The sequence below is a fragment of the Clytia hemisphaerica genome, unplaced genomic scaffold, assembly GCF_902728285.1.
Source record: "Clytia hemisphaerica strain Z4C2 unplaced genomic scaffold, Clytia hemisphaerica genome assembly, whole genome shotgun sequence".
NCBI lineage: Eukaryota > Metazoa > Cnidaria > Hydrozoa > Leptothecata > Clytiidae > Clytia > Clytia hemisphaerica.
In genome coordinates, this window is record NW_027103685.1 from 135,213 (window position 1) to 160,281 (window position 25,069).

Here is a 25,069-nt window from a genome sequence, read left to right on the forward strand (position 1 = left end):
GCTCGAAACGAAACATAGGAAGATATGATGTAGCCTACAATATTTGGTGAATAAATCAACTTTCCAAATGTTCGATAACTGCAAAAAATAAAACTATGAAAGCAATTTGCCAAACTATGATCAAATCGATGTATACTTTTGAAGCTACTTTTACGATTACTCTTAGGTGCCAAATAAACGGGGGGGGGGGCTGGAAAATTTTCAAAATTTTAACAAACGGAGGGAGGCCTAATTGTAATTACGAAAACCCCGAAATAAGGTAAATATAGGCTAAAATCAGGATATTTAGAGCAGAATAAGGGATCTTCTCTTTAAAAGCCGAAAAAAATTTTCAAAGTTAAATTGATAAACGAGGGGTACTAATAAGGTCCGGGGGGAGGGGTTGGAAAATTTTCAAAAAATTAACAAGCGGAGAGCCCGTTTATTTGGCACCTAAGAGTATCAGTTTTATTTTGAAATTTATCACAATATTATAAAAAGGGGTAAGATCCGGGGGGCACTGAAATGGTCCGTCCTACGCCATGTACCGCCACCACCTCAAAGCTAAGTTTTTCGAGACCGTCTAAGGGTGTACTTTCGATAGAGTACACTGCAAGGGTCTGTTTTAGCTAGATTACAGTGTATGTTTGCGGACTGCTGAATTGCAAGTCTGACAGTAAATTCTGATGTATATTTATAGTTTTGACTTGTACCCATTTTGATTTGTTTCGCACATTTTGTCGAAATCTCAGGCTCATCTTCAGTTGGCTTCATAGGAAAATAAGATATGAAATCAAACTGCAGGGTCAGAAAGGTTCGGTAAAATGCACTGTAAGGGTACCTTTTCCCTGAACAAAGTCTACACTGTAAGGATCCGATTGTCCGACTTGAAAGCCAATTTTTTGAGAAATCGAGAGCCCTCCCCCCGGGTTAAGATTTAAGAACCATTTTTATGGAATCCAAATTGCCATCAAATTAAAAACACGAGATATCCAGGCAAAAGGACCAGCTGTATGAGCATTGCAACATTTTTGTTATGTCCAAGTTTTCAGAAGAATGGAAAAAAATATCTGACTTTCTCAAATAATCCCCAATTACCTTTAGTGGTTTAGTAAATGGTCCTATTACCATTTATGAAAAAGTAGCCTCATCCACAGAGCTTTCTTTTAATAATCCTTTTTTCAAAAACTATGATATAGCAAATAAGTTTATAGAGGTCTGTGACTTCCAGACTAATCAATCGATTTCCCAGAAATCAGCATGAAAAGAAATATGATTTCTCCTCCGAAGTATTATCGTTTAGAAATTCTTAACATTAAAAAAAAATTAAAAGGTTTGACGTTAATGTAGCGTTATGATACGGATCGACGTAATCCAGAGTGACGTTGTCGATCAAAACAAAATTGTAGCCAGACGATTCAAGACGTAGAGACGTCAAGCGATTAAATAACGTAAGTGTAAACGGCGTCAAGATGACGGATGCGTGTTTTTCTCATGCGTAATGTTGTTGAAATCTGGAATATAAAAAAACAATAGAAAAATTACAAAATGCATGTCAAACAAACTCAAACCCAGTCCTTTAGTTCACTTTTTTATGATTCTGGTTGTCCTCACAAAATGTTTGATTGTTTCACGGCCATCAGTAAAATATGAAAAAACGTGTCTCCTACCATTTGTTTACTCAGCATTTTTAAACAAAATAAAGTACGGCTATTGGTTCTGCGCACAGATCTGTAAAGCCCGAAGGGCTAGATTTGCGGCTTTTATCGAAAAGTGAAGCCTAGGTTTGGAAGGATTTCCTACCAAAGAAATCACGTGACAACAAGCAATTTCACTGGTTTGAGAGATGCGAAATAGCGATTGTCGCCTAATTTTTTTGATCTCGCGCTCTGAAAACAATTAAAATGCTACAATCATGGACAAAATACTTGGCACAAAAGGGAAATTCACCGGGGTGTTTTGAAACCACAATCGATTTGTAAGTGCTCTAAAGTAGGTTCGAATGGTAGAGTTTTAACTCTGAGTTTTAACGCTAGACTTAAGACTTAGGACCTTAGGATCTGAGGATCCAAAAGTTCAAAAATGGTCCAGTAGGGCTTGAAATATAGCCTAGAAACCAATAAATTCCTCCCAGATCGAAATACTCGATGAAATCAAGTTGAAGGCCTAAAAATTGACATTCTCGCTCGAACTTCAATTTTCGAAAAATTGTAAATTAGCCAAAAGTGCCAATATATTATGACCATGATTGTCTGAGAAACTGAAAAATGCCAAATTCTGCTCAGCGGGGGGTCTAATTTCAAGTTTCAAGCAATTTTTCGGGCTCAAAATCCGCCTTTTGTCCATTTTAGGGGCTAAAACTTGAAAAAAAGTCAAAATTTTCTGAAATTTTCACGTTTTTGACTTTTCGTAAATTGGACCTTTTCAAAAAGTTAAATATTTCACAAAAAATTGATTTTGACCTAATGAAAATGCCTCAAAATGGTCGGAAAAGGGTTATTTTTCACATTTTTGGGGTTTTCTCCTAATTTTAGACCCCCCGCTGAGCAGAATTTGGCATTTTTTAGTTTCTCAGACAATCATGGACAAAATACTTGGCACAAAAGGGAAATTCACCGGGGTGTTTTGAAACCACAATCGATTTGTAAGTGCTCTAAAGTAGGTTCGAATGGTAGAGTTTTAACTCTGAGTTTTAACGCTAGACTTAAGACTTAGGACCTTAGGATCTGAGGATCCAAAAGTTCAAAAATGGTCCAGTAGGGCTTGAAATATAGCCTAGAAACCAATAAATTCCTCCCAGATCGAAATACTCGATGAAATCAAGTTGAAGGCCTAAAAATTGACATTCTCGCTCGAACTTCAATTTTCGAAAAATTGTAAATTAGCCAAAAGTGCCAATATATTATGACCATGATTGTAGATTCTATCCATCGGCACGAAATTTAAAAAGTCAAATTTTTGTTTCACTTTTTTATGCTGGAGAAAGCTTAAAGTTGCCTATCTAGCCCTTCGGGCTTTACAGATATCTGTGGTTCTGCGCTAGAACAATTTTAATTCTTTTCGTTATACGTTTTTTTTGTTCAAGAACAAACTTTATTTAAGAACATAAGGCTTCATGGCCAAAATATTAAGACCAAGTTAAGAACATTTTAAAGCTTCAAATATTTTGAATGAATGGACTTACTTGGAAAAGTTTGATGGAAGGCGTCGACGAAACGAACAAAAAACCATCGAAAGAAAATCTAAAGAGCAAAAGAAAAAATTTGTTCAAAGTAAAGATATTTCGAAGCAACCCAAACTTTTTCAATGAAACATTTTTGAATCCGGAGTATTTCTTTTTAATTCAACAAAAAGAATAAAATAGAAACAAGATGAAAATAAGATTAAAATCATTTCGTTTTCATTTGAAAAAGTTTCAAACCATCGCACGGAAATTAAATCAATGTTTAAAAAAATAATCCCACCCTAAAAAAACGTGAAAAAGTTGATATTTTTCTTACCAAGACGAACGAAACGATCGAATGATTTCTTTGGTAACACCATCACAATAATCAAATTGTTCATCAGGGCGTTGACCAACATTGTTTTTCAACTCATGATCCGCTCCTTTGGCCAACAACAATTTGATGACGTCATGTTTGTTGTGCCATGCTGCAAGATGCAACGGTGTGTCGTTATAGTTGTCTCTTCCATCGATCAACTTTTTGATTGTTTGTTGATCAAACTTTTCCAAATGACGAAGTTCTCCATAATCACCAACACGATGAAGAACGTTCCGACCAACATTGTCCACGAGTGAAAAATCTTGAGGATAATTCATCAAGTGAACGAAAACGTCGAAATGATCTTCACGAACAGCATACATGAGAAGTGTCCGACCATCACGATCACGCAACGAGTTGACGATGTTCGGTTTTTGTTGGAAAATTTCTTCGAATTTCGCGAATTTTATTTCCCACAAAATTTCCCAAAAAACATCTGAAGAAAGAAAGAAGAAATTCAAACTTTTCACTGAGTAAAAAAAATTCAACAAAAAATCAATCTCGATATCTCAGGAACCAAAAATACTTTGAAGCTGAAATTTCGTAAACAGAACGAGAAAAGTATTTCCGAATTGATGGCGAAAAAATTTTGAATTTTGAACGAAAACTTTTTGCTCAGCGAGAAATCATTTTTATTTGTGACGGTAAAAAAATTGAAGTTAGAAAAAAATGAAGATCTAGATCTCAAGAAGTAAAAAAGATTTAAAGTTGAAAAATTGAAAAAGGATTTGGAAATTTGCTTCCAGATTGATCGACTAATTTTATTTTGGTTTAGATGAAAATTTTTGTTCAGAAAGAAATTAATTTTTTCAATGCGGAAAACGAAACTCGATCGCATTCTGAGAAAAAATAAATTCCACGAAAAATTTCTCAGAATGTGAAAAAGTCGAAAAAGTTTTCAAAATAAAATTATTAGTCAAAAGTGAAATTTTGCGTGAACTATTACACAAACAGCAAATGTAAGCTACGAACTATTTGATATGCAATCCGAGAAACCTATGCTAAAATGTAATGACCCCCCCCCAGCGGCAGCCCTAATCACTCCATCACGCAAATTGATTTCCTCCATCACGCCATCACGCAAACCGCTGGGGGCCTCTGTAATGTGTTTCTCAAATCGTCATATAAAGCTGAACCAGTTTTTTTTCTAAAAAATCTTAACTTGAATAAATTTAACAACACTAGAGGTTCAGAAACCGAAAGATTAAAGGATCTAGAAATTTCTAATTCATTCATTCACTTTTCCACAAAAACCAGTCGCCCCACCACCATCACATATCAAAAGCAAATGGAACCAACGCACGAAACTTTCATTTTATAGGGCATACAGGAAAACTGGGAGCCGGGAGGCGGGAGGCTGAACCGGGAGCCGGGAGTCGGGAGGCTGAAATCGAAAGTGGGAGGCGGGAGGCTGAAAACGAAAGTGGGAGGCGGGAGGCTGAAATTGAAAGTGGGAGGCGGGAAAACGAAAGTGGGAAGGGGGAGGCTGAAAACGAAAGCTGGAAGGCGGGAGGTGGGGTGGGAGTCGGGAGGCTGAAATCGAAGGTGATAGGCTGAAAACGAATAGACGAAAGGCCGAAAGCGAGAACTAAGGTGCAAAGATAAACAAAATCTTGTGAAGATAAACAAAGACAACGGTTTAAAAAGCACTCTCACGAGTTCCGTATCGTTTGTTAGTATACGCTTTTTCAATTATAATAAGGAACCTTACGGAGCCTGGGCTATGTAATTGATCTAAACAGTTAGCCTAGCCCATGAGGTCAGTTCACCCGTATATGCAGTACACGTTTTTTTTTTTTAAGAAACTAGTTTTACCAAGCAGCCTCAATGTTTCTTAAGAAATCGGCCTTTTGAGCCTTAAATGTTTCCTACATGTTTCTAAACTTTTTGACATAATCAGCCTCATGGAAGGCTGGATTGGAAAGGAATTAAAAAAACCGAATTAAAAAAAAGTTATTTTCTCATTCTCAGCCTCAGCATGTTTCTTAGATGTTTCTTAGTTTTTAGGCATTCTGAGCCTCATGTTTCTTAAAAGTGTGTTTCTTAAAAAAAAAACACGTGTAGTGTTTTTTATAAGGATTTTTAAATTGCTTAGTTTTGTATCGGCTCGACAGTACATTGCTAGCGTGCCGGACTAAGAATCAATGTCAAGAGACTTTGGTAGTTCGAGCCGGGGTCAAATTTTCAGTTTTGAAAAAATATTCTAAGTCGCAAGGCGTTCTAAGCATTTAGCCACATTTCACTCTTGGTGTTTTCAAGTTAGTCTTTAATTATTGGAAATATGAATTAAAAAGGAAGATACTTTGCCCCGGGGCACTTAGGCAAAAATAGGTACGGGGACGTGCCGCTGGTCAGGGTACCTTTTTCAGTGTTGCAGAATTACTGACAGGGTATCTAAAATTGCAAAATCCTGATCTGACAGGGGCGCAATTTCATGATGTGTGTCTGACAGGGTCTGGTTTTGCCGTTTTTGCATGTAGAGTTCTTTCGCAAATCGTTTTGACGCGGCGGTGAGCAGACCCCTGCGAGGGGCAAACAGATTTTTGCAAATACTTATCGCACGGCCAACACAGGCGCTTTGCTGCTGTTGTCTCGCACCACACGCCCGCCATTGCGCCCTCTTAAAGGGATCGAGGCTAATTTCAACGATATCTCTATTGAACTATTTAGAATAAATGTTCAGCTGAATAGTGGTACTAACAACATTGTTTCCGGAAATTTTTTTTGAAACTTGTATTCTTTTCGAGTTCGAAATCGAAACCTTCTGAGTCTTGCACATCTCCCACACAACATAGTTAATCAAACAAAGCAAGCATTTGCTCTCGTCCTCTTTGTAAAAGCGTCGTTTTAAAGCTTATACTTGCAAAATAGTCCTTTCAAACCTAGACTTCATCACTTCTGATTTTGAGACCCTTACCGTAGGATCAAGTAAGATTCCGATTCCTTCTATAACATTCCACTTGCCACTTGAAAACAGATGATAGTTAGTTCCGACTAGTTGAAAACAATGAAACAAATTGGCCGATTATAAATAATAATCAAAACATTACAGCACCTGACCCCGAGAATGTAGGTGAAATTTGAATCCCAAAATCCTTTCCCAGGGGTTAGTTTCATTACTTTTGATAGATAGGCTAATTTTTTTGGTCTTTGAAGTTGACTCCCATTTTCGTTATAACCCCCAGAATGTAGGTTTGGAATGGCTTCATAGTGCGGAAAGGGGTCTGACCCCCCCCTTCTTGACATCCCTCCAACCTTTAAAAATGCCTATCCCCAAGGGTTTTGGGCTAAATTTTTTATGGTAAAAAGGGAGGGGAAACAGTAAAGAAAAATTAAGTCTGACAAATAGAATACCACTTTTTAGTGAAAATAAAGAACTTCCTTTCATGCTGACCAAATTTCATAACAGTGCTGGAAAATAATCTACAGTCTTTTAGCGCTGTGAACCCTACGTTAAGTTAGGGCTTATTCCCTGTGCCAAGGGAAGGTTCACCTCCTCCTCCTCCTCCATAGTAAAATGTTGATATTTTTTCGATTGAATTAATTATAACAGGAAATTTTAGAAATATTTTTTTTATGCCAAAACAATATTCTAAAGAGCTTTTGGTATTCTGAAAATTGGATTTTTTCGCTTTTTAACCCCCAGAATGTAGGTGAAAAGATTCGGTTGCTGAGAGCGAAATTTCAGTATTCATCGGAAAGTTTTGTTCTCTAAGTGAAATTCATACTTTAGAAATATACTCTGACAAAGAATTAATAAAGATATTAATTTTAACGTGCTACAAATGATGAAAAGTAAAAGAAAGAACAAATAGAAGAGACAAGAAAGTTGTTTTTATTTTGTAGGTTGAAGATTCTCTGTTAAAATATGTGAATAATGTAACAACACCTCTGCCTCACAGCCCCGGTGGAACTTTTCCCACATCGGGTCAAAAAATTTCTACTAAATTCCCAATGGGGATAGAAATTTTATTGTTCAAAACTTAGGCAAATTTTCTGATTGGGCTGGGGTCCCAGCTGGTCTGTGACACGTCGTAAAAGCTTAAAATACCAACATTAATCATCTCTCAGGTAATACTTTCATGTTATGAAAGTACAACAAAAACGTTTTATATAATTTGACAGACTTATGTCGGGTTATGAAGGCTCCCAAATTGTAGGTCAACTAACCCCAAAAGGTAGGTCAAACATTTTCGTTAAAATATCTAACTTAGAACAATAAATATTCAAATGGACTATTTTCCACATTTCCTTAGTTCATTAGGAATAAGAAAATACCCTATTAATTCCAATAGATTTCGATTTAGAGAGGATTTATTTTTAAAATGTCTCAATTCGAATAGTATCCAATCAACTTCGATTCAGATTTCGCCTGAAAAGATCAATTCAAGCATAACTCTCGTCGTCGATTCTTTTGGTCGGTTTTCCAGGTATTGAGGTTTAATGTTTATGCAATGCTGTAGTTTTTTAGCCTGGAAATGTTGATATCACGTTATGCTTTACGAAAAACGCGAATATATGTGTATAAAGAGTAGGTTTTTAACATAGAATCTGACAGGGTAGGTTTTTCAGGGTAGAATCTGACAGGGTAAGGTTTTTCACAGTAGAATCTGACAGGGTAGGTTTTTCATCAAATTTTTCTTCTGACAGGGTCTATTTTTCATCAAATTTCATTTCTGACAGGATCGACTTTTGAAACTCCAGCGGCACGTCCCCGTCGGTCGTCTAGGTCAGTGCCCCCCCGGGATACCAGGGCTCATAAGAAACCCAATATATCGGCAGATATTTATGCTACGGCCTTGAAATTTTCAGGGTATGTTCAGGAAGGATAAAGGATCCTAAAAAGCCCTAAACCCTGAAATTGATAAATTGTTCACCAATTTTCAAAATCTCATATGACTACCCCCTTAACCGTCTTTAAAATCTTGGAAATTCAAACTCACAGCCCAAACCATGCTATACATTTCACCATCAGTATATAAGATAAGAAATCATAGCATTGATCTCCAGGCTACAAAAATAAATGTCACTGGACTTGTCCCCCAAAATTTGAGCAAAAAATAAACTGAACAAAATTAGAGGGGGTCCTATTTTCGGTATTCTCAGAGACTGATGACGTCACCCCCTCCCTCCAAGATGCTCAAGCAAGGTTGAACGTTTTAGAAACAATTTGAGAATATTTTAAGACTAGAAATTGAAAATTTACCATTATACTTTTAAGATATTTCAATGGCCTCACTTGAAAGGGTTTTTCTCTTATTACGAAATGGGAGGGACACAAAGACACAAAGCATACAGGAAAACTGGGAGCCGGGAGGCGGGAGGCTGAACCGGGAGCCGGGAGTCGGGAGGCTGAAATCGAAAGTGGGAGGCGGGAGGCTGAAAACGAAAGTGGGAGGCGGGAGGCTGAAAACGAAAGTGGGAGGCGGGAGGCTAAAATCGAAAGTGGGAGGCGGGAGGCTGAAAACGAAAGTGGGAGGCGGAAGGCTAAAATCGAAAGTGGGAGGTGAGAGGCTGAAAACGAAAGTGGGAGGCGGGAGGCTGAAAACAAAAGTGAGAGGCTCATTTATAAGGCCACGCACAAATGTTTTTGGTCAAGGGATAGGTAACAAAGAGCTAAGAAAAATCAGATCATTTATTTTTTATATAAACACACAATCCATCAAAAAAAATATTTCAAATAGTATTTTTTGAAACCAAGTGTTTTCTCCGTTCTCTCTTTTTTCCTTTAATCCTAGGAAGCGTTTCTCCTTATAAAAATAATTTTACATAAAAATATAGCAAGCTTTGTTTCAAAACTGCTGATGCAAGATTTAATTACAAAAAAATATAACATGATAGTTTTCGAGTGTTATATATATTTAGTGCAATCGGCTCTTGCATATTGGAAATAATCTAAAATCATTTCTTTAAGAAGTCAATATGTACCTTTACAGGGTAAAATTATACAAGTCATGGCAAAATAAAGTTGTAATATCATTTTTCACACCTCCTATTCATCACCTGCGTGGCCGAGTGGATACGTCAATGAAACGGCAGTGAAAGGGTTATGATTTTAGAGAGTTCGAATCCTATACGGTGCGACGAAAATTGTGTTATTTTGTCTGTTTTGTCAACATTGATCAAACTTTTTCTGGTTTTATGAGCTCTTGTTGATATTTTTGAAAATTTCCCTTAAGATTTTAAGAAACAAAAATTGAGGGGGGGGGCGCAGTCAGACAAATTGACCGACGCCGCGACGGGTATCGGCGGCGGTTAAGGGTATGTTTTCCAATTTATCAGAAATGCACTGTAAGGGTGGACTTTTGATAAATGCACTGTAAGGGTGGAAATTTCATCAGATCTGGGAAAAATTATTGCCCAAAAAATCTTGATTGCTCGAAAATCATGATTTTTTTTTGCTCTAAAAGAGTTTAAAATTTGAAAAAATGCATTGTAAGGGTGTGAATTTCACCGATTTTTTTCTGCACTGTAAGGGTGCGATTCTAAAAGCCAATTTGTTTGCCGCACATACCGTCAATTGGTAACCCCCCCCCGGAGTGTCACCTCAGTTCAATGCAGTTTGATTCAAGTACAGTATTTCAAAATGGATCAGGTTGGTTAGCGGGTGGAGAATCAAGAGTCAAGAGTTATGAATTTATCTTATAAACACTTTTTTCAGAACCACAAGTGAAAAAAAGAATAAAAATTGACTGTATATGCTGCCAAAAAAGTGATTGACAGGTCTAGAAAATGATTGACAGGTCTAGAAAATGATTGACAGGCCCGAGTTAGATATTTCCATGAGCAATCTCGTTATATTTATCAAAAAGTAATATACTTGTGGAAAGCCCGCAATTATTCTACTTTTTCGAATGCTGTGTCATGGAATTTTTTTAACAATTAAATAGAACGGGGTTTCCTCTGATGTAAACAAACCTCGAGTTCTATCCTTAAAATTGACATTGAGCGTAGAAAAAAAGACAAATCAAAGTATCCCGGGGGGGGGCACTGACCTAGACGACCGACGGGGACGTGCCGCTGGAGTTTCAAAAGTCGATCCTGTCAGAAATGAAATTTGATGAAAAATAGACCCTGTCAGAAGAAAAATTTGATGAAAAACCTACCCTGTCAGATTCTACTGTGAAAAACCTTACCCTGTCAGATTCTACCCTGAAAAACCTACCCTGTCAGATTCTATGTTAAAAACCTACTCTTTATACACATATATTCGCGTTTTTCGTAAAGCATAACGTGATATCAACATTTCCAGGCTAAAAAACTACAGCATTGCATAAACATTAAACCTCAATACCTGGAAAACCAACCAAAGAATCGACGACGAGAGTTATGCTTGAATTGATCTTTTCAGGCGAAATCTGAATCGAAGTTGATTGGATACTATTCGAATTGAGACATTTTAAAAATAAATCCTCTCTAAATCGAAATCTATTGGAATTAATAGGGTATTTTCTTATTCCTAATGAACTAAGGAAATGTGGAAAATAGTCCATTTGAATATTTATTGTTCTAAGTTAGATATTTTAACGAAAATGTTTGACCTACCTTTTGGGGTTAGTTGACCTACAATTTGGGAGCCTTCATAACCCGACATAAGTCTGTCAAATTATATAAAACGTTTTTGTTGTACTTTCATAACATGAAAGTATTACCTGAGAGATGATTAATGTTGGTATTTTAAGCTTTTACGACGTGTCACAGACCAGCTGGGACCCCAGCCCAATCAGAAAATTTGCCTAAGTTTTGAACAATAAAATTTCTATCCCCATTGGGAATTTAGTAGAAATTTTTTGACCCGATGTGGGAAAAGTTCCACCGGGGCTGTGAGGCAGAGGTGTTGTTACATTATTCACATATTTTAACAGAGAATCTTCAACCTACAAAATAAAAACAACTTTCTTGTCTCTTCTATTTGTTCTTTCTTTTACTTTTCATCATTTGTAGCACGTTAAAATTAATATCTTTATTAATTCTTTGTCAGAGTATATTTCTAAAGTATGAATTTCACTTAGAGAACAAAACTTTCCGATGAATACTGAAATTTCGCTCTCAGCAACCGAATCTTTTCACCTACATTCTGGGGGTTAAAAAGCGAAAAAATCCAATTTTCAGAATACCAAAAGCTCTTTAGAATATTGTTTTGGCATAAAAAAAATATTTCTAAAATTTCCTGTTATAATTAATTCAATCGAAAAAATATCAACATTTTACTATGGAGGAGGAGGAGGAGGTGAACCTTCCCTTGGCACAGGGAATAAGCCCTAACTTAACGTAGGGTTCACAGCGCTAAAAGACTGTAGATTATTTTCCAGCACTGTTATGAAATTTGGTCAGCATGAAAGGAAGTTCTTTATTTTCACTAAAAAGTGGTATTCTATTTGTCAGACTTAATTTTTCTTTACTGTTTCCCCTCCCTTTTTACCATAAAAAATTTAGCCCAAAACCCTTGGGGATAGGCATTTTTAAAGGTTGGAGGGATGTCAAGAAGGGGGGGGTCAGACCCCTTTCCGCACTATGAAGCCATTCCAAACCTACATTCTGGGGGTTATAACGAAAATGGGAGTCAACTTCAAAGACCAAAAAAATTAGCCTATCTATCAAAAGTAATGAAACTAACCCCTGGGAAAGGATTTTGGGATTCAAATTTCACCTACATTCTCGGGGTCAGGTGCTGTAATGTTTTGATTATTATTTATAATCGGCCAATTTGTTTCATTGTTTTCAACTAGTCGGAACTAACTATGATCTGTTTTCAAGTGGCAAGTGGAATGTTATAGAAGGAATCGGAATCTTACTTGATCCTACGGTAAGGGTCTCAAAATCAGAACTGATGAAGTCTAGGTTTGAAAGGACTATTTTGCAAGTATAAGCTTTAAAACGACGCTTTTACAAAGAGGACGAGAGCAAATGCTTGCTTTGTTTGATTAACTATGTTGTGTGGGAGATGTGCAAGACTCAGAAGGTTTCGATTTCGAACTCGAAAAGAATACAAGTTTCAAAAAAATTTCCGGAAACAATGTTGTTAGTACCACTATTCAGCTGAACATTTATTCTAATAGTTCAATAGAGATATCGTTGAAATTAGCCTCGATCCCTTTAAGAGGGCGCAATGGCGGGCGTGTGGTGCGAGACAACAGCAGCAAAGCGCCTGTGTTGGCCGTGCGATAAGTATTTGCAAAAATCTGTTTGCCCCTCGCAGGGGTCTGCTCACCGCCGCGTCAAAACGATTTGCGAAAGAACTCTACATGCAAAAACGGCAAAAACAGACCCTGTCAGACACACATCATGAAATTGCGCCCCTGTCAGATCAGGATTTTGCAATTTTAGATACCCTGTCAGTAATTCTGCAACACTGAAAAAGGTACCCTGACCAGCGGCACGTCCCCGTACCTATTTTTGCCTAAGTGGTGCCCCCCCGGGCCTGGTATACAATTTTCTCCTTAGCAACAGGAAATCGCATCCGTTGCTAGGGCCTCATTTCCGTATGGCTGCTCTAAACATAGCATCATGACATACCAAATGAAAGCTCTTTTTACGCCCTTTTTGGGCGTCTAAGTCAATACCGCCTTTTTTCCCCGGGATTTCTTAATATGACGTAATTAAAGATGGTAACCAAAGAAGTGGTATACTCAAAAACATTCACATTTTGGAGGCAGTCAGCTGTGTTTTTGACATGGAAACTGAGCTTATGTATTGTTTTGGATTGAATTATGATATTATTGAATGTTTCATTTCATTTCTCACATCTGGGAAAGCTTTGGAAGCCTATAATTTGAGTGAAAGCAACAATTTGATTCTGCGAACTGATGTTTTCGAACTTGTACACCGAAAAAGACTTTTCAAAGTGATGGACTATAGACTTTGAATAAAGTTTGAGGCAAGGAACCAAACACATTCAATGATGTATCCATTATGAGTCTTAAATCCAGTGGAAATCTAGTCTTTGATGAATCATGGCACTCATGGCGCCAGAGGCGATCCTGGAAAATTGAGTAAAACTATGCATGATTGACGTTCAACCTGAAGACACGTTTCCCTAAGATCAACACTGAAATTAAACTGTAAATGATATAAACAGATTTGAGAGAGCACAAGGATGATATATTTTGTTTGCAATATGTTTTTTGATGAGAAAATGCACTTTTATTGACTTAAAGCATGGTACGGCAGAGTTGACGCAAAATACTTGGAGATTCCATGGCACGTGGAAGGCCATTTTTTTTAAAAAACTTGGACTATTTTAGTATTTCCAGTACCTTTTCAACATTAAAAGTTATGTGTCAATCCATTTTGGTCAACCACAGCAAAAATTTTGTAAAACGGTCTATGTATCGCAGAAAAATTGAGAAAAACCTATATTTTCAACTTTCTGCGCTGTTTTCTCAAAACACGTTTTAGGGGGTTTTCGCGCACCTTGTCAGCCTTTTCTCAGGATTGAGAAAAGCTATTGACTTGAAATTTTCAGGGTAGTTTTCCATTATGGTAAGCCTCAGGATGAATGAAGCAGTTTTTCAAAAAAATCTTTTTTTGACTTTTAAACCGAAAAAGTACAAATTTTAGGTTCCAGACCCCCTGGCTTGAAATTTTGAAAAATTTTTCCACTCATTCTGGAGACTTTCATAATACTAACCTTCACCAGAGAAATTTTTTTGAATAGCTTTCTTAGCTTTTCTTAAAAGGTTGACACAATATTTTTATAGCTTTTACCCCCTGGGCGATATTACCCCCGTCTTTGCTATTTTTAGAACTTTTTTTTAATTTTTCATATCCTTTATAGTTGTGCTACAATTGTGGAAAGTTTCATTGAAAAATATTTACTACTTCACAAGATATATATAACAAAAAGTTTAAAAAATGACATTTCAAATTTCTCATATGACTACCCCCTTAAAAACATAGCCAATCAAATTCTGTTATTCTGTTACTTTCGCGAAAATAAGGGCGTCGTAAACAATTAGGTAACACCCCTACCACGAAACTTCATCATCTTTTCCTTCGTAGTAAATCATTGGTTTCCTCATTTTCTTCCGGCTAATGGCCTTCAAAATTATGGTAATTTTCAGGTTTTTGAGACATGCCATAACTTACCTGAGCTTTCACTGGTCACACTTTCTTAGAAAAAACGCAACTTCCGAAATTTGGTTTTTATTTTAGTAAGTGAGAATTGAGCGCTAAATCAAAAATAACAAGTTGAAAAATATTCCAGGTTGCTTATGCTATGCGTAGGAACTCTGAGCCTATGGGTTTCAAAATTATAAATGACGGTGTTAGTCCATTTTTGGGTCAGTATTCTGATGCTTGAATGAAGAAAAGACTGTCGCTACTGCTAAGTCTCTTTAACTCGATCTTGAGAGGGGCAGAAATTTTCTTAGAATTAGGGAAAGATTCGAATTACAGAGTGTATTGCATATTTTTCAGCTGAGGGGACAAATATTTTAGTTCGAATTATAGAAAGATTCGAATAGTAGGGGTTCGAATTAAAGAGAGTTTACTGTATTAGGGTGTTCCCAAAGTTTTTCAAAACTTGTTCCGCTACACACCCGCTATACTAAATCTCGTACGGCTAGCGGCTAGCCCTTTGTTGTCTGGTAGTGTCTAATCGTCTGTTTGTTTACTACTGTCAATGAAATGAAATTATGATTTGAACATTGAATCAAATGAATGATGAAGAAAAATCAAATTAAATCAAATCAAATCAAATCAAATCAAATCTTCAGATACATTTAAAGTGCATTTTCTCCCTTTAAACTGGATAGAAAATATCATGCAAAAGATGTACAAATCCTATGATTGGCCTAAATGATCATATGCTCCAAGGTTTTTGTCCAGAGAATGTAGAACACCAGAATAGAAAATTAGGATGTTTCGGTTTGGGTACTCGCGAGGTTTTGATTGTATAGTTGAAAAATTGTAAAATCAAAACGAAATTTCGAATCAAACTTACCATCAAAACGGAGCGTAGTTCCATCATTCAAGGTCACACTTTCCATGGTTTTGCCATCCCATTTGTTGCTAATGCTATATGCAGGAGAAATTGTTAATATATATCATCCATAGAAGCTTTACCTTTCAGAACAGCAAAAACAAAAATTATGGAGATTGGAATATTACATTGCTAATGAGGGTAATTTTTTACTACACTTGAAGTTTATATAGTATTGCAAAATCGAGGAAATAGAACATTCAGTCTTCATAGGGAATCTTTCACGAATGTCGAACCCTCCGAACTAAACTATGTTTTCAAATTTATCTCGTTTCCCGAATTATTCCTTTTGTTGTGACATTGTGTTGAGGATAGGATCGTCTAAAGTTCATACTATATTCCAAAAACCCTTTTATATGCTAGAAATCAAAACTCTCCCAGAGAGACGGTTTGGTGCAATTTAAGATGGACGGTCTAACAATTTACGATGCACGATTCGCGACCCATGCATAAAGTATGCTAATTATTCCTTAATATTTTACATAAAACTTAAATTATGTAACATATTTTGCATATTTCCAAAACAATGGCATAATCTTTTCTCGCTTTTGTTTACGACGGTAAATTTACGCAAAAAACTAATCAGTAAGTAATAAAACTACAAACTTAGACTACACAAATACTGACGAACAATATTCTCAGCACCATGGTTTGCGGATCGTAATGTACGAAGTGAAGAATAGATATGAACAAAGAGAGCGCAGAAAGTGTCTGCACGTGCTTTACTTTCTTTTTAAAGGTCGCTATCCACTCAGCATTTTATGGTCTGCGAACAAGACGCGCAGCTTAAATATTGCATAAATTACATAAATCAAGCCTTCAAAGGCTGTCGCTTTGAGCGCAACAAGAGTTGAAACTTTTCAACCCGAGCTGTGCGCCTTGTTCGCAGACCATAAAATGCTGAGTGGGTAGCGGCCTTAAGGATCACGGTACAGTCGGGAGAATACAATGAAAGCTTCGCTGAATATAATTTGTATAATCTTACATAAATTATGTTTTTAAAATAATTGAGTTTGTCGTTGGTTTCTGCGAATAAAACTTTATAAATTGCCTAAAACATTTTGTCATGATTAGCATGATTTCGCATGATCAACATAATTTATGCATGGAACATGAATCGCGAATCGTCCATTACGATGAATGATTAAATCGTGAATCTCAAATTAAACCAACCCCAGGGAGATGATAGCGATAAAATGTCCGATAAAAAAGTACCTTATCGGGGAAAACTTCGTCGGGGAAACTTTTTGTCGGGGAAAAATATTCGTCACTTGCTGGTAGTTGGTAAACGCATTAAGGCCAGGGAAAATTTTCGTCGGGGAAAAATATTCGTCATTTAGCCAAAATTTCGTCACTTTTCCCCGACGAAGTTTTCCCCGATAAGGTATCTTTTATGAGAAATTTAAAGGAAATTTGTCAAAAATGACTGTTAGTTGATTGACAATGGGAGCTTATCGAATAACATAATGCCGAATCAGAGGACATCAGCTGTATTGACTTACGTTCCCAAAGATGAAATGGAAGTTGAAAGAGTAAACGCCATCCTAAAGGAAAAAAATATGTACTTTTTTTAGTCTGGAGTATATTTGGCTAAAGGATTAGCGGGCACCTAATTTTGGAAAATATGACTTATCCTCTCATTGAGCTTTTTGTAATAATAAAGATCATTAAAAATTTCAACAGAAAAATTATACCTGAAATAGTTTTGCCATAGCTCTTCATTTTTGTTAAAATCATCTAGAGATTGTGAAACGTCGAAACTGAAATCGGTCAATTTCTGTGAAACAATTTTTGTTTGTTGTGAGCCGTCCTTTTTGTTGTATTGGAATCGTACTTTCAGAAGATCTTCTGCGTCTTTGCTTGATTCAACGTGTGTCTTAATAGCTAAAGTCCCATCGACATATTTTTGAAAAGCTCTTTCGATACTCGTGGAAGGATTTTGTGGAAAAGGTTTTGTTGAAATGACATCAAGATTTGTTATGGTTCGTGTGATTGCTTCGATGAGAAAATGTGCGTTGGCCTCGTTTTCTGGATCCACAAAGATGATTGTATGGGCCATTTCCAATCCACGAACAGACCGATAATCGGATATCAGAACTGTCTCCATCTCGTCCAAATTTTTGATGAATTTTTCCTTCATCTTGTGGATGTCTTGAGGATATTCTCCGGTAAGGTAAGGTGCGTATGTGATTGGACGCTTGTGTATCCTTTCCAGGGCATACTGAACCATTTGTACTTGACAGATATCTTCGCATAATACCACGACTTCGTCCTCTTTTCTCTCATTCAAACAGAACTGGAGGATGGCAGCTAGCATCGGAAGGAACGAAGCAAATAAAGGTGTGAAAGCTTTGGTGAAATGAAAGATTCGTGGTTTTAAGGAGCTCATGAAAGAATGCCCACATTTCCCTTTCATATAGGTATATGTAGTGGACAGTTCTTTCACGACTTCTTCATTTCCACTCGTCTGTGGCTGCGACTTAAAAACGTTTTCGGGGTCGCGTAGCTTCGTTGGGTCAAATGATTCGCTTGCTTCTTGATCTTCTTTTCGCTTTTTTGCTGGTGGTTCCTTCAAAAGCAATTCAAAAGCAATGCAACGACTTCAAAAGTGTTTTTCTTAACTTCCCTCCTTTTTCAGACACATTGAAGAGTCATTTTACTCTATTTGTAGGGGGAAATTTGTAAAATCGCTCGATTTTTTTAGTCAAAGCACTTGTTATAAATTTTTGGAAAGCTAAGGGGTAGGGGAATCAAAATAACTTGGGTGCCAATTTTTTTTCGGACACTTTGGTGTGATTTTCGGACAAATACGACGGTCTCAGGCAAAAACCATAGGGTGAAAAATTAATGAAAATTTTAGCTTGAGAAAACGGAAACCTGTTGTATATTTTAAGAAATTAAGATTAGTGATATATTGCGAGTATATGTGGTTTCAGTACCTAACTCGAGATATTTAGCTTCCGAAAGCGCAAAAACTGGACAAAACAGCTGTTTCTGGCTGAAAAACACTAAAAAACACTGTTTTTAAGGATTACTATCTCTCATTTGATTCTCCTACCCCTTAGCTTTCCAAAAATGTATAACAAGTGCTTTGACTAAAAGAATCGAGCGACCTAAAAAAAAAAACGAACAAATTTCCCCCTACTATATTTCTAATCATATTTCACTGAAATTTCATTTGTCTACGACCTTTTGTCCATGATTGTGAGACGATTAATTTATCTGATATGACAAATTTAGAAAATGAGCATTATGGAGGAGTGTTTTCCATTCATGTTTCAATAAATAGGATCTCCTCCGCATTTCACATTTTACAAACTACTCGTCTCAGACGATTTTTCCGTCTCAGTATAAATGGAACTAATCTAATAATAAAAACAATTTTAAAAATTCGTGCTTGTTTTTCTTTCTGCAGTTGAAATAAGTGCCTTCTCTTCCCATCAAAGAGTTTCGGAATTAGTCAATTCGGGATTTCGGAATCAATGGCAATCACCCCCTTCTCACAGACCCGGTAGGGCCCCTTCTTATTGGATAAATTGATGAAACATCGTCCTCAGTGGAAAATTATGATTTTGTCACCCATAAAATAATCAGATAAGCAAATCGTCATTGCAAAATATTATTGGGCTATTTTTTCCATCCCCACTGAATTTTCTCGAAAACATGCGCAGTAGTGTAGTGGTCATCGTTCTTGACTTCCGTCAGGGTTCGATTCCCACTCGGTGCTGCGATCCACTTGGCAAGTGAATGTACCTTGGCCCGGGTAAACCCATACCATGTAAGGGGAATAGGGTACCATTGCTCTGATACAAGAGTATGGGGAGATATGCTGGACATTGAATGTGGTGTGGTGATGGTACTCATATGTTCAGTACCTGCGAGAACGCAAGGTTATCCCGTGCCGTTCGAGTATCATCATCGATACAGAATGGCTCTGATGTGTCGCGAGCACAGAGTACAATGTCTGGTAAGCGCTGTGATTTCCCTATCTAGGGGTAGGAAACTATCCCGGAATAGGGCCCGGTCCGATGATATCGGAGGGTCAGCTTCTCTTCTCTTCTCTCTAAACATGGGATATCAACCAATCTTCCCAATTGAGTTTTAGTCCTTTATTTTAACCCCAACTGCCTGAAAGATCCTGCTATCGGGTCTATGAGGAGGGTGTGTTGCCAAGGAGAGCACGTTTTTTTTCACAACTTATAGAGAAGCAAATTATATCCGGTGAAGATAATTTGAATGGACTTTAAAAAATACGCTGTAATATCCAACACGAAAAGTGTCCTAATCTGAGAAAAGAAAATCAAAAAAAATCTGTCTGAAGAATTTCTTAAAAAAACGGTTCTGACAAAGAGATAATAGCTTCATTATTCAATTTCAATGGTAAGCTAATTGTAAACAGTGCAATCGTTAACAAAAATATCTCGGTAACCTGACATTCGACTTCTGTTGTCGATTGAGAGTCGTCTGGTCTATTTTCACCATCTCCATTTGATTGTGTTTCCTGGATTATGACCTTGCTAGATTCGTCTTTTGTCAGCAAAGTGTTTCCTGAAAGATTAAAATTAAAATGTCAAAGATGTTTCGGTAATAAATAAAAATGAGCATATTTTACTTGCACACTGTTGCAATTGAACCCGGGGGGGGGCACTCCAGGTAAGTGACCTACCAGACGTGTAGCCCTTAAGGGTAGGTTTTTTGGACTTTGGAAAGTGCACTGTAAGGGTTGATTTGTGAGCAAGTGGGAAAAAGTGCACTGAAAGGGTGTAAAATTTGAATTTTGAATTCCCACGGAAATTGAACATGATCAAAAAGAATATTTATAAAAGAATGTTACTTAAATGGTAAATTATACCTTTTGATCGAACTTCTAAGTTTAAGGAGCAAGGCGAACTTTCGATTTCACCTTCCAAAACTTCTTTCAATTTATTTAAGGAAATGCTCATTCGCATTGTCGTTGGTAGTTTGAAAAGTTCCATGCTTGAGCTTTTTAAATCTATCTCTTGTGAATTGGTGACCTTGCCTTCCTCGGTTATCTTTCGAGATTTCTGTACACTTTGGAGGGCAATCACGACCACTGATTCTCGAAATTCACTCTCCAAATGGCTACGTAGTGTTTCCGAGTAGGTCTTTGTGAACAGCTCTTGCGGAACTTCATCAAAGAGGAAATGTAATGTTCGATGTTTGTATTTGGTTTTTAAGAGAAGCATGACGTCAGCAATATTTTTGGATGGTAATGAGGAACAGTTATAAAAATCGGTGACATTCTTTCTTTCACCAACAGCTTCAGAAAGCGATAAAGAGATGAGATTTTCTCGTTTTCGTGTCAATTTTTCTTGTTCACAAAGCTCGTTAAATGAATGGTCGACTTTCTTATCTAGTGCACTGAATGGGTCGAAAGTAACGTTTATAATCAAGTCTTGGTTGCTCATTTTCAGCAGTTTCCTTGCAATTTCGTGTAAAGTGATTGATTTTCCAGCGCCATAGGAAGCTTGGATCAGCTTCCAATTTGACTGGCTTTCGATGCAGGAGATTTGAGGTTCAGTTAACAGGATCGTCTTAACGTTAATAGTGTCATTTCCTGAAACACGAGGAAGGTAGATTTTGGTTTGTGCCATACTTGCCATCATGTTACCTGTAATGTTTTCCATTATTTCTGGCGATGAGGGTGATGAAAGCTTTCGATTATCTCGGATTAATTTTAAGAAGTTGGTTAACCACTGTCCAAAACTTTTATCGTAAGAAATGACAAAATCCTGACTCTCTGTGTTTAGATTTAAGCAAGGATGTTGCTTAAACATTTTGTTCAAGTCGCTTGAAGCCGGTAAGACGAGAACTCCAACAATAGTAAACTGTTCATTTTGGAGAATCTGCCTGTGAACATAACACCATGTTTTCAAGACAGCATTGACTTTCGCCAAATCCTTGTCAAGATGTTTTTCGTTTTCACCAACCACGTAAACAAACATCAAGCTATGATTGGGATAAATACAAACGATTGTGTTGTCATAGTGATCAGGCTTTTCAGAAAATTGCAGAACACTCTCAATCTTTTGATAATCGAGTCCAAGTATTCTGAGATGGTTTATGGGGTTATATCCGACGAGAATTTTTCCTCCAAGAAGTGATGAATGTTTTTCAAGACTCGCGATAACTTCTTTAATGTTTTCATTTTGTACGTAATACGAGGGTGGGAAGGTTTTGACGTCGATATGGTCTTTGTAATACTGCATTGCTCTTTGATTGAATTCTTTGACAGTGTTGGCAACTGAAGGACCAGTGCTGATTGGGATACATGTATCGTCATCTGTGATTCCATTCTCGTCCGAAACTTCGAATGCGTGTATATTGGTAGGCCTTCCACAATTATGAGCGTAGACTAATGTTTCTCCTTTCCTACTTGTATGATGATGATTGACTGGAAAGAAATGAGAGTTTCTTAAAGTTACAATAAAGTCAGATCCCATAAATAGTTAAAGTCCTATCAATATTTCCTTTAAAATTTTTTCAATTGATAGTATTACGGAAATATCAAAAAGTATCTAGCCCCTAATCTTCAAAATGATTTTCCCTAAATAAATTTTCCAGACAAGTCTTACGCGGAAGTTGAACAGTGATTTTGGAGTCATCAGCTCTGTCAGTATTGAAAACGAATTCATATGTATATCCACTTTTGATATCCACTTCACACTGTATCCAAGCTTTTTGGTTTATGTTTGTTGATGTTACATTTTTGACAGATTGTTTCATTTTCGTTTCATTTTGAATCTTCCAACATTGAACAGAGTGGGGGATGATGGAAGTATCCTCAGTTGTGAACGCAACCTCTTTTGGTGTAATCTTCTCGACCCTTCAAAAGATCACAAATGAACTTATTATTGTTTCCATCGGCGCTTCATAGTCCCGTGATATCATGATTAAAAAAGGGCGGCTCTGCGAAACCATTCACAAGTTGTTAGATCACGGATGATCACCCGTCTCCCATTTCAGGAGTTCAGGAGCTATTAACTTATTACAGTCTATCTATTTACAAGAGTCTTTTCTTATATCTGCCTAAGCGCTGTACTATACTTTACTACGTGTAGAGGATTAAAATATGATACAATTTTTAACGCATATTTTAATTATATATTTACTATATTTTCAAGCTTTACATTGAATGAAAATGTCTTGAATTATGCTATTTCGAGAGCTTTTCAGGAAACGGACATTTGAAAATTAATAGATTTACAAAATCTCCAAGAGTCGACTTTACATTGAATACCAGTGGATACCCCTGAAAACCTACAATAAAAAAGGTACCCCTATATCCTGATAGAGAAAACAGTAAGGGTGGAAACTTTTTATTGGTGAGTCAAGGCTACCTATGAATTTCTTCCCTGGGTGTGGTTTTTTTGTAAAAGCTGCTAAGAAAATATTTATTGCTTCGGAAAAAAGCAATTTTAGCTATCTACCCCTTAAAATAAATAAAAAATAGTCCTTTTGGTCTCAAATTGATTCGCTGCAAAGTTACTAATGCTACAATTAGATCATTTGTACCTAAATTTCTTCAAAACTGTACGTTAAAATTAAATTACACCTTAAAACCTGCACTATTACCCCTTAAAACCTACAAACATAAACCCTTGCTCACAACTTACTGAAACTTTGAAATTGCAATTTAGGTGCTGAGCCGTGATTCAATTGATCAAATACTTGCTAGAAATGCATTCCCAAAACAATATTTGTAATTTTCAGGATTTCATGCCCATAATGCAAAGGCGCCTTTTTTAGTCAAAAAACGGCTTTCAAAGGTCAAAACTTTTATTCATCTCTCATTTTTGACGTTTTTTGTAAATTTTGAAAATTATCCTCCAATTTTTGTCCCCGCTGAAAATAATCAAACAAGACGACTGGAAAGTCGAAAATTTCGCCTTGAAAATATGTATCGATAAATATAAATACTGTATATCGATAAATATGAGGTACATGCGCTAATAAAAGTGCTTAAACAAAAGACTTTCAAACACACCTGTGTGATTATTTTGAAACAAATCCAATCCCTGTATGCATTTCACTCTTAAAAACAGCCCTAAGTTGGGACTGATCAATGAAGTAAGCCCGAAGGGCTAGCATTGGATCTCCTTAGTGCAGTGGGATTTGAAGCCTTCCCATCCCACCAAAGTTGTGCGGCCTTGAGCGACCCGCCTTTTTTTTCTACAAATAACAGATAGAAACTAAAATTTCCCACTAGCTTTCAAAAAATATACCATTCAAAACACAAAGAAATCACTAAATCCTATACGTCTCGTCAAAATACGGCGTAAAAATATAAGAATTCACTTTTTCTTGCCTGAGAAAGGTTAAAGATTCAGCTTATACTTCATTTTGGGACCGATTGATGTTTATCTTTAATTAATTTATTTTTATTTTTTCATGTGCAAATCTACAATCATCGTTTTGTGGTTATGGGATATTGTTCACAAGAGTTCCGAGTTTCGACGCAGTGTTTCAATCAATCTCTTTCATCATTCAGCTGATTGGAAAACTTTGTTAGCATCTTTTATGATATTATACACTATCAGTAATATATGAGTAAATGTAGGCATGCTAATGCAAATATAGATTAAACGATTATGAATTTGTGTATATCTTGTTATTTTGTTGTTTTTTTGCAGAGAGATAAACAGTTCTCTTCTTCGTGCCTCTCCCCCGAAGAGACAAAAATATAATAGGCCGAATTCGCAAAAATTTATAACAGTCTTCTCTCAAACTTGTGCAATTAGTGGACATCATTTGTCCGTTTTTCCAGCATGGCAGAAATTTGAACCGCTAAATCAAACTGTTTTATTAATTACAAAAAAAATAATTAGCCCGATAATTAGTCAATTATTTAACAGTCATGAAATTTTTACAATTTGAAATTAACACAAATAAACCGAGCGAGTTTGAGAAATAATCTTAACAAATATAAAAAAAACAGCTGAAAGTTTAGCTCTTCTAAGTGATTACACATGCACTTTCTTGCCTAAAGAACCAAACCCACCCCCCCCCCCACTCATCCTCGACTAAAAAGTTCAAAATTGGAGCTAAAGGAGATAAACATTTAGGAGTTAATATCTTCAAGTTCTTATAAATTTATTTTTTTCTAAACTTGACAATAGTGAAGCGATGATGCGCCGTTAATTTGATTGTCCGGATAAAATTTTGGGGAGAAAAATAGCCTAAAGTAGGATAAACAAAATAAAATGGTACAATAGTGTGTATGTAATAAATAGTGGTATATTTGGAAAAAAACTGTTTTGGGTTTGAAAAATCAAAAGGAACGGTCGCCCCAGCCAATAAAATTACGACAAAGTCCAAAAAATATCATTTTCAGTTATAACACTGTGAAAATTTCTCCGATCTTGTTCAAATTTACACAGGAATTGTGTTTTAGTATCCTTTACTGAATTCCCATAGTGATATGTTTGTAAAAAATCTGTGTCGGGTTTGAAAAATCAAAAGTAACGGTCGCCAGCCGCGATAAAATTACGACAAAGTCAAAAACGATCATTTTCAGCCATAACACTGTGAAGATTTCTCCAAT

At 36.5% G+C, this 25,069-nt stretch overlaps 2 protein-coding genes across 2 annotated transcripts in view; one reads left to right on the forward strand and one right to left on the reverse strand.

The window, feature by feature from the left end:
- LOC136803844 (uncharacterized) overlaps positions 1-24,310 on the forward strand; it is a 31,105-nt gene extending 6,795 nt beyond the window's left edge. The window contains exon 3 of the transcript XR_010846211.1: positions 24,301-24,310. The gene's annotated coding sequence lies outside the window, so the exon portion shown is untranslated. The remainder of the gene's footprint in view (positions 1-24,300) is intronic.
- Positions 1,255-22,347, reverse strand: LOC136803843 (uncharacterized). The gene is made up of 9 exons (XM_067060562.1): positions 22,101-22,347; positions 20,357-21,919; positions 19,934-20,052; positions 17,199-18,073; positions 17,007-17,048; positions 15,466-15,533; positions 3,480-3,957; positions 3,164-3,221; positions 1,255-1,493 (listed from the first exon to the last, which is right to left on the reverse strand). Coding segments are annotated over exons 1-8 (3,297 nt in total). The 5' UTR covers positions 22,252-22,347; the 3' UTR covers positions 1,255-1,493; positions 3,164-3,220.
- Positions 24,311-25,069: the final 759 nt, after the last annotated feature.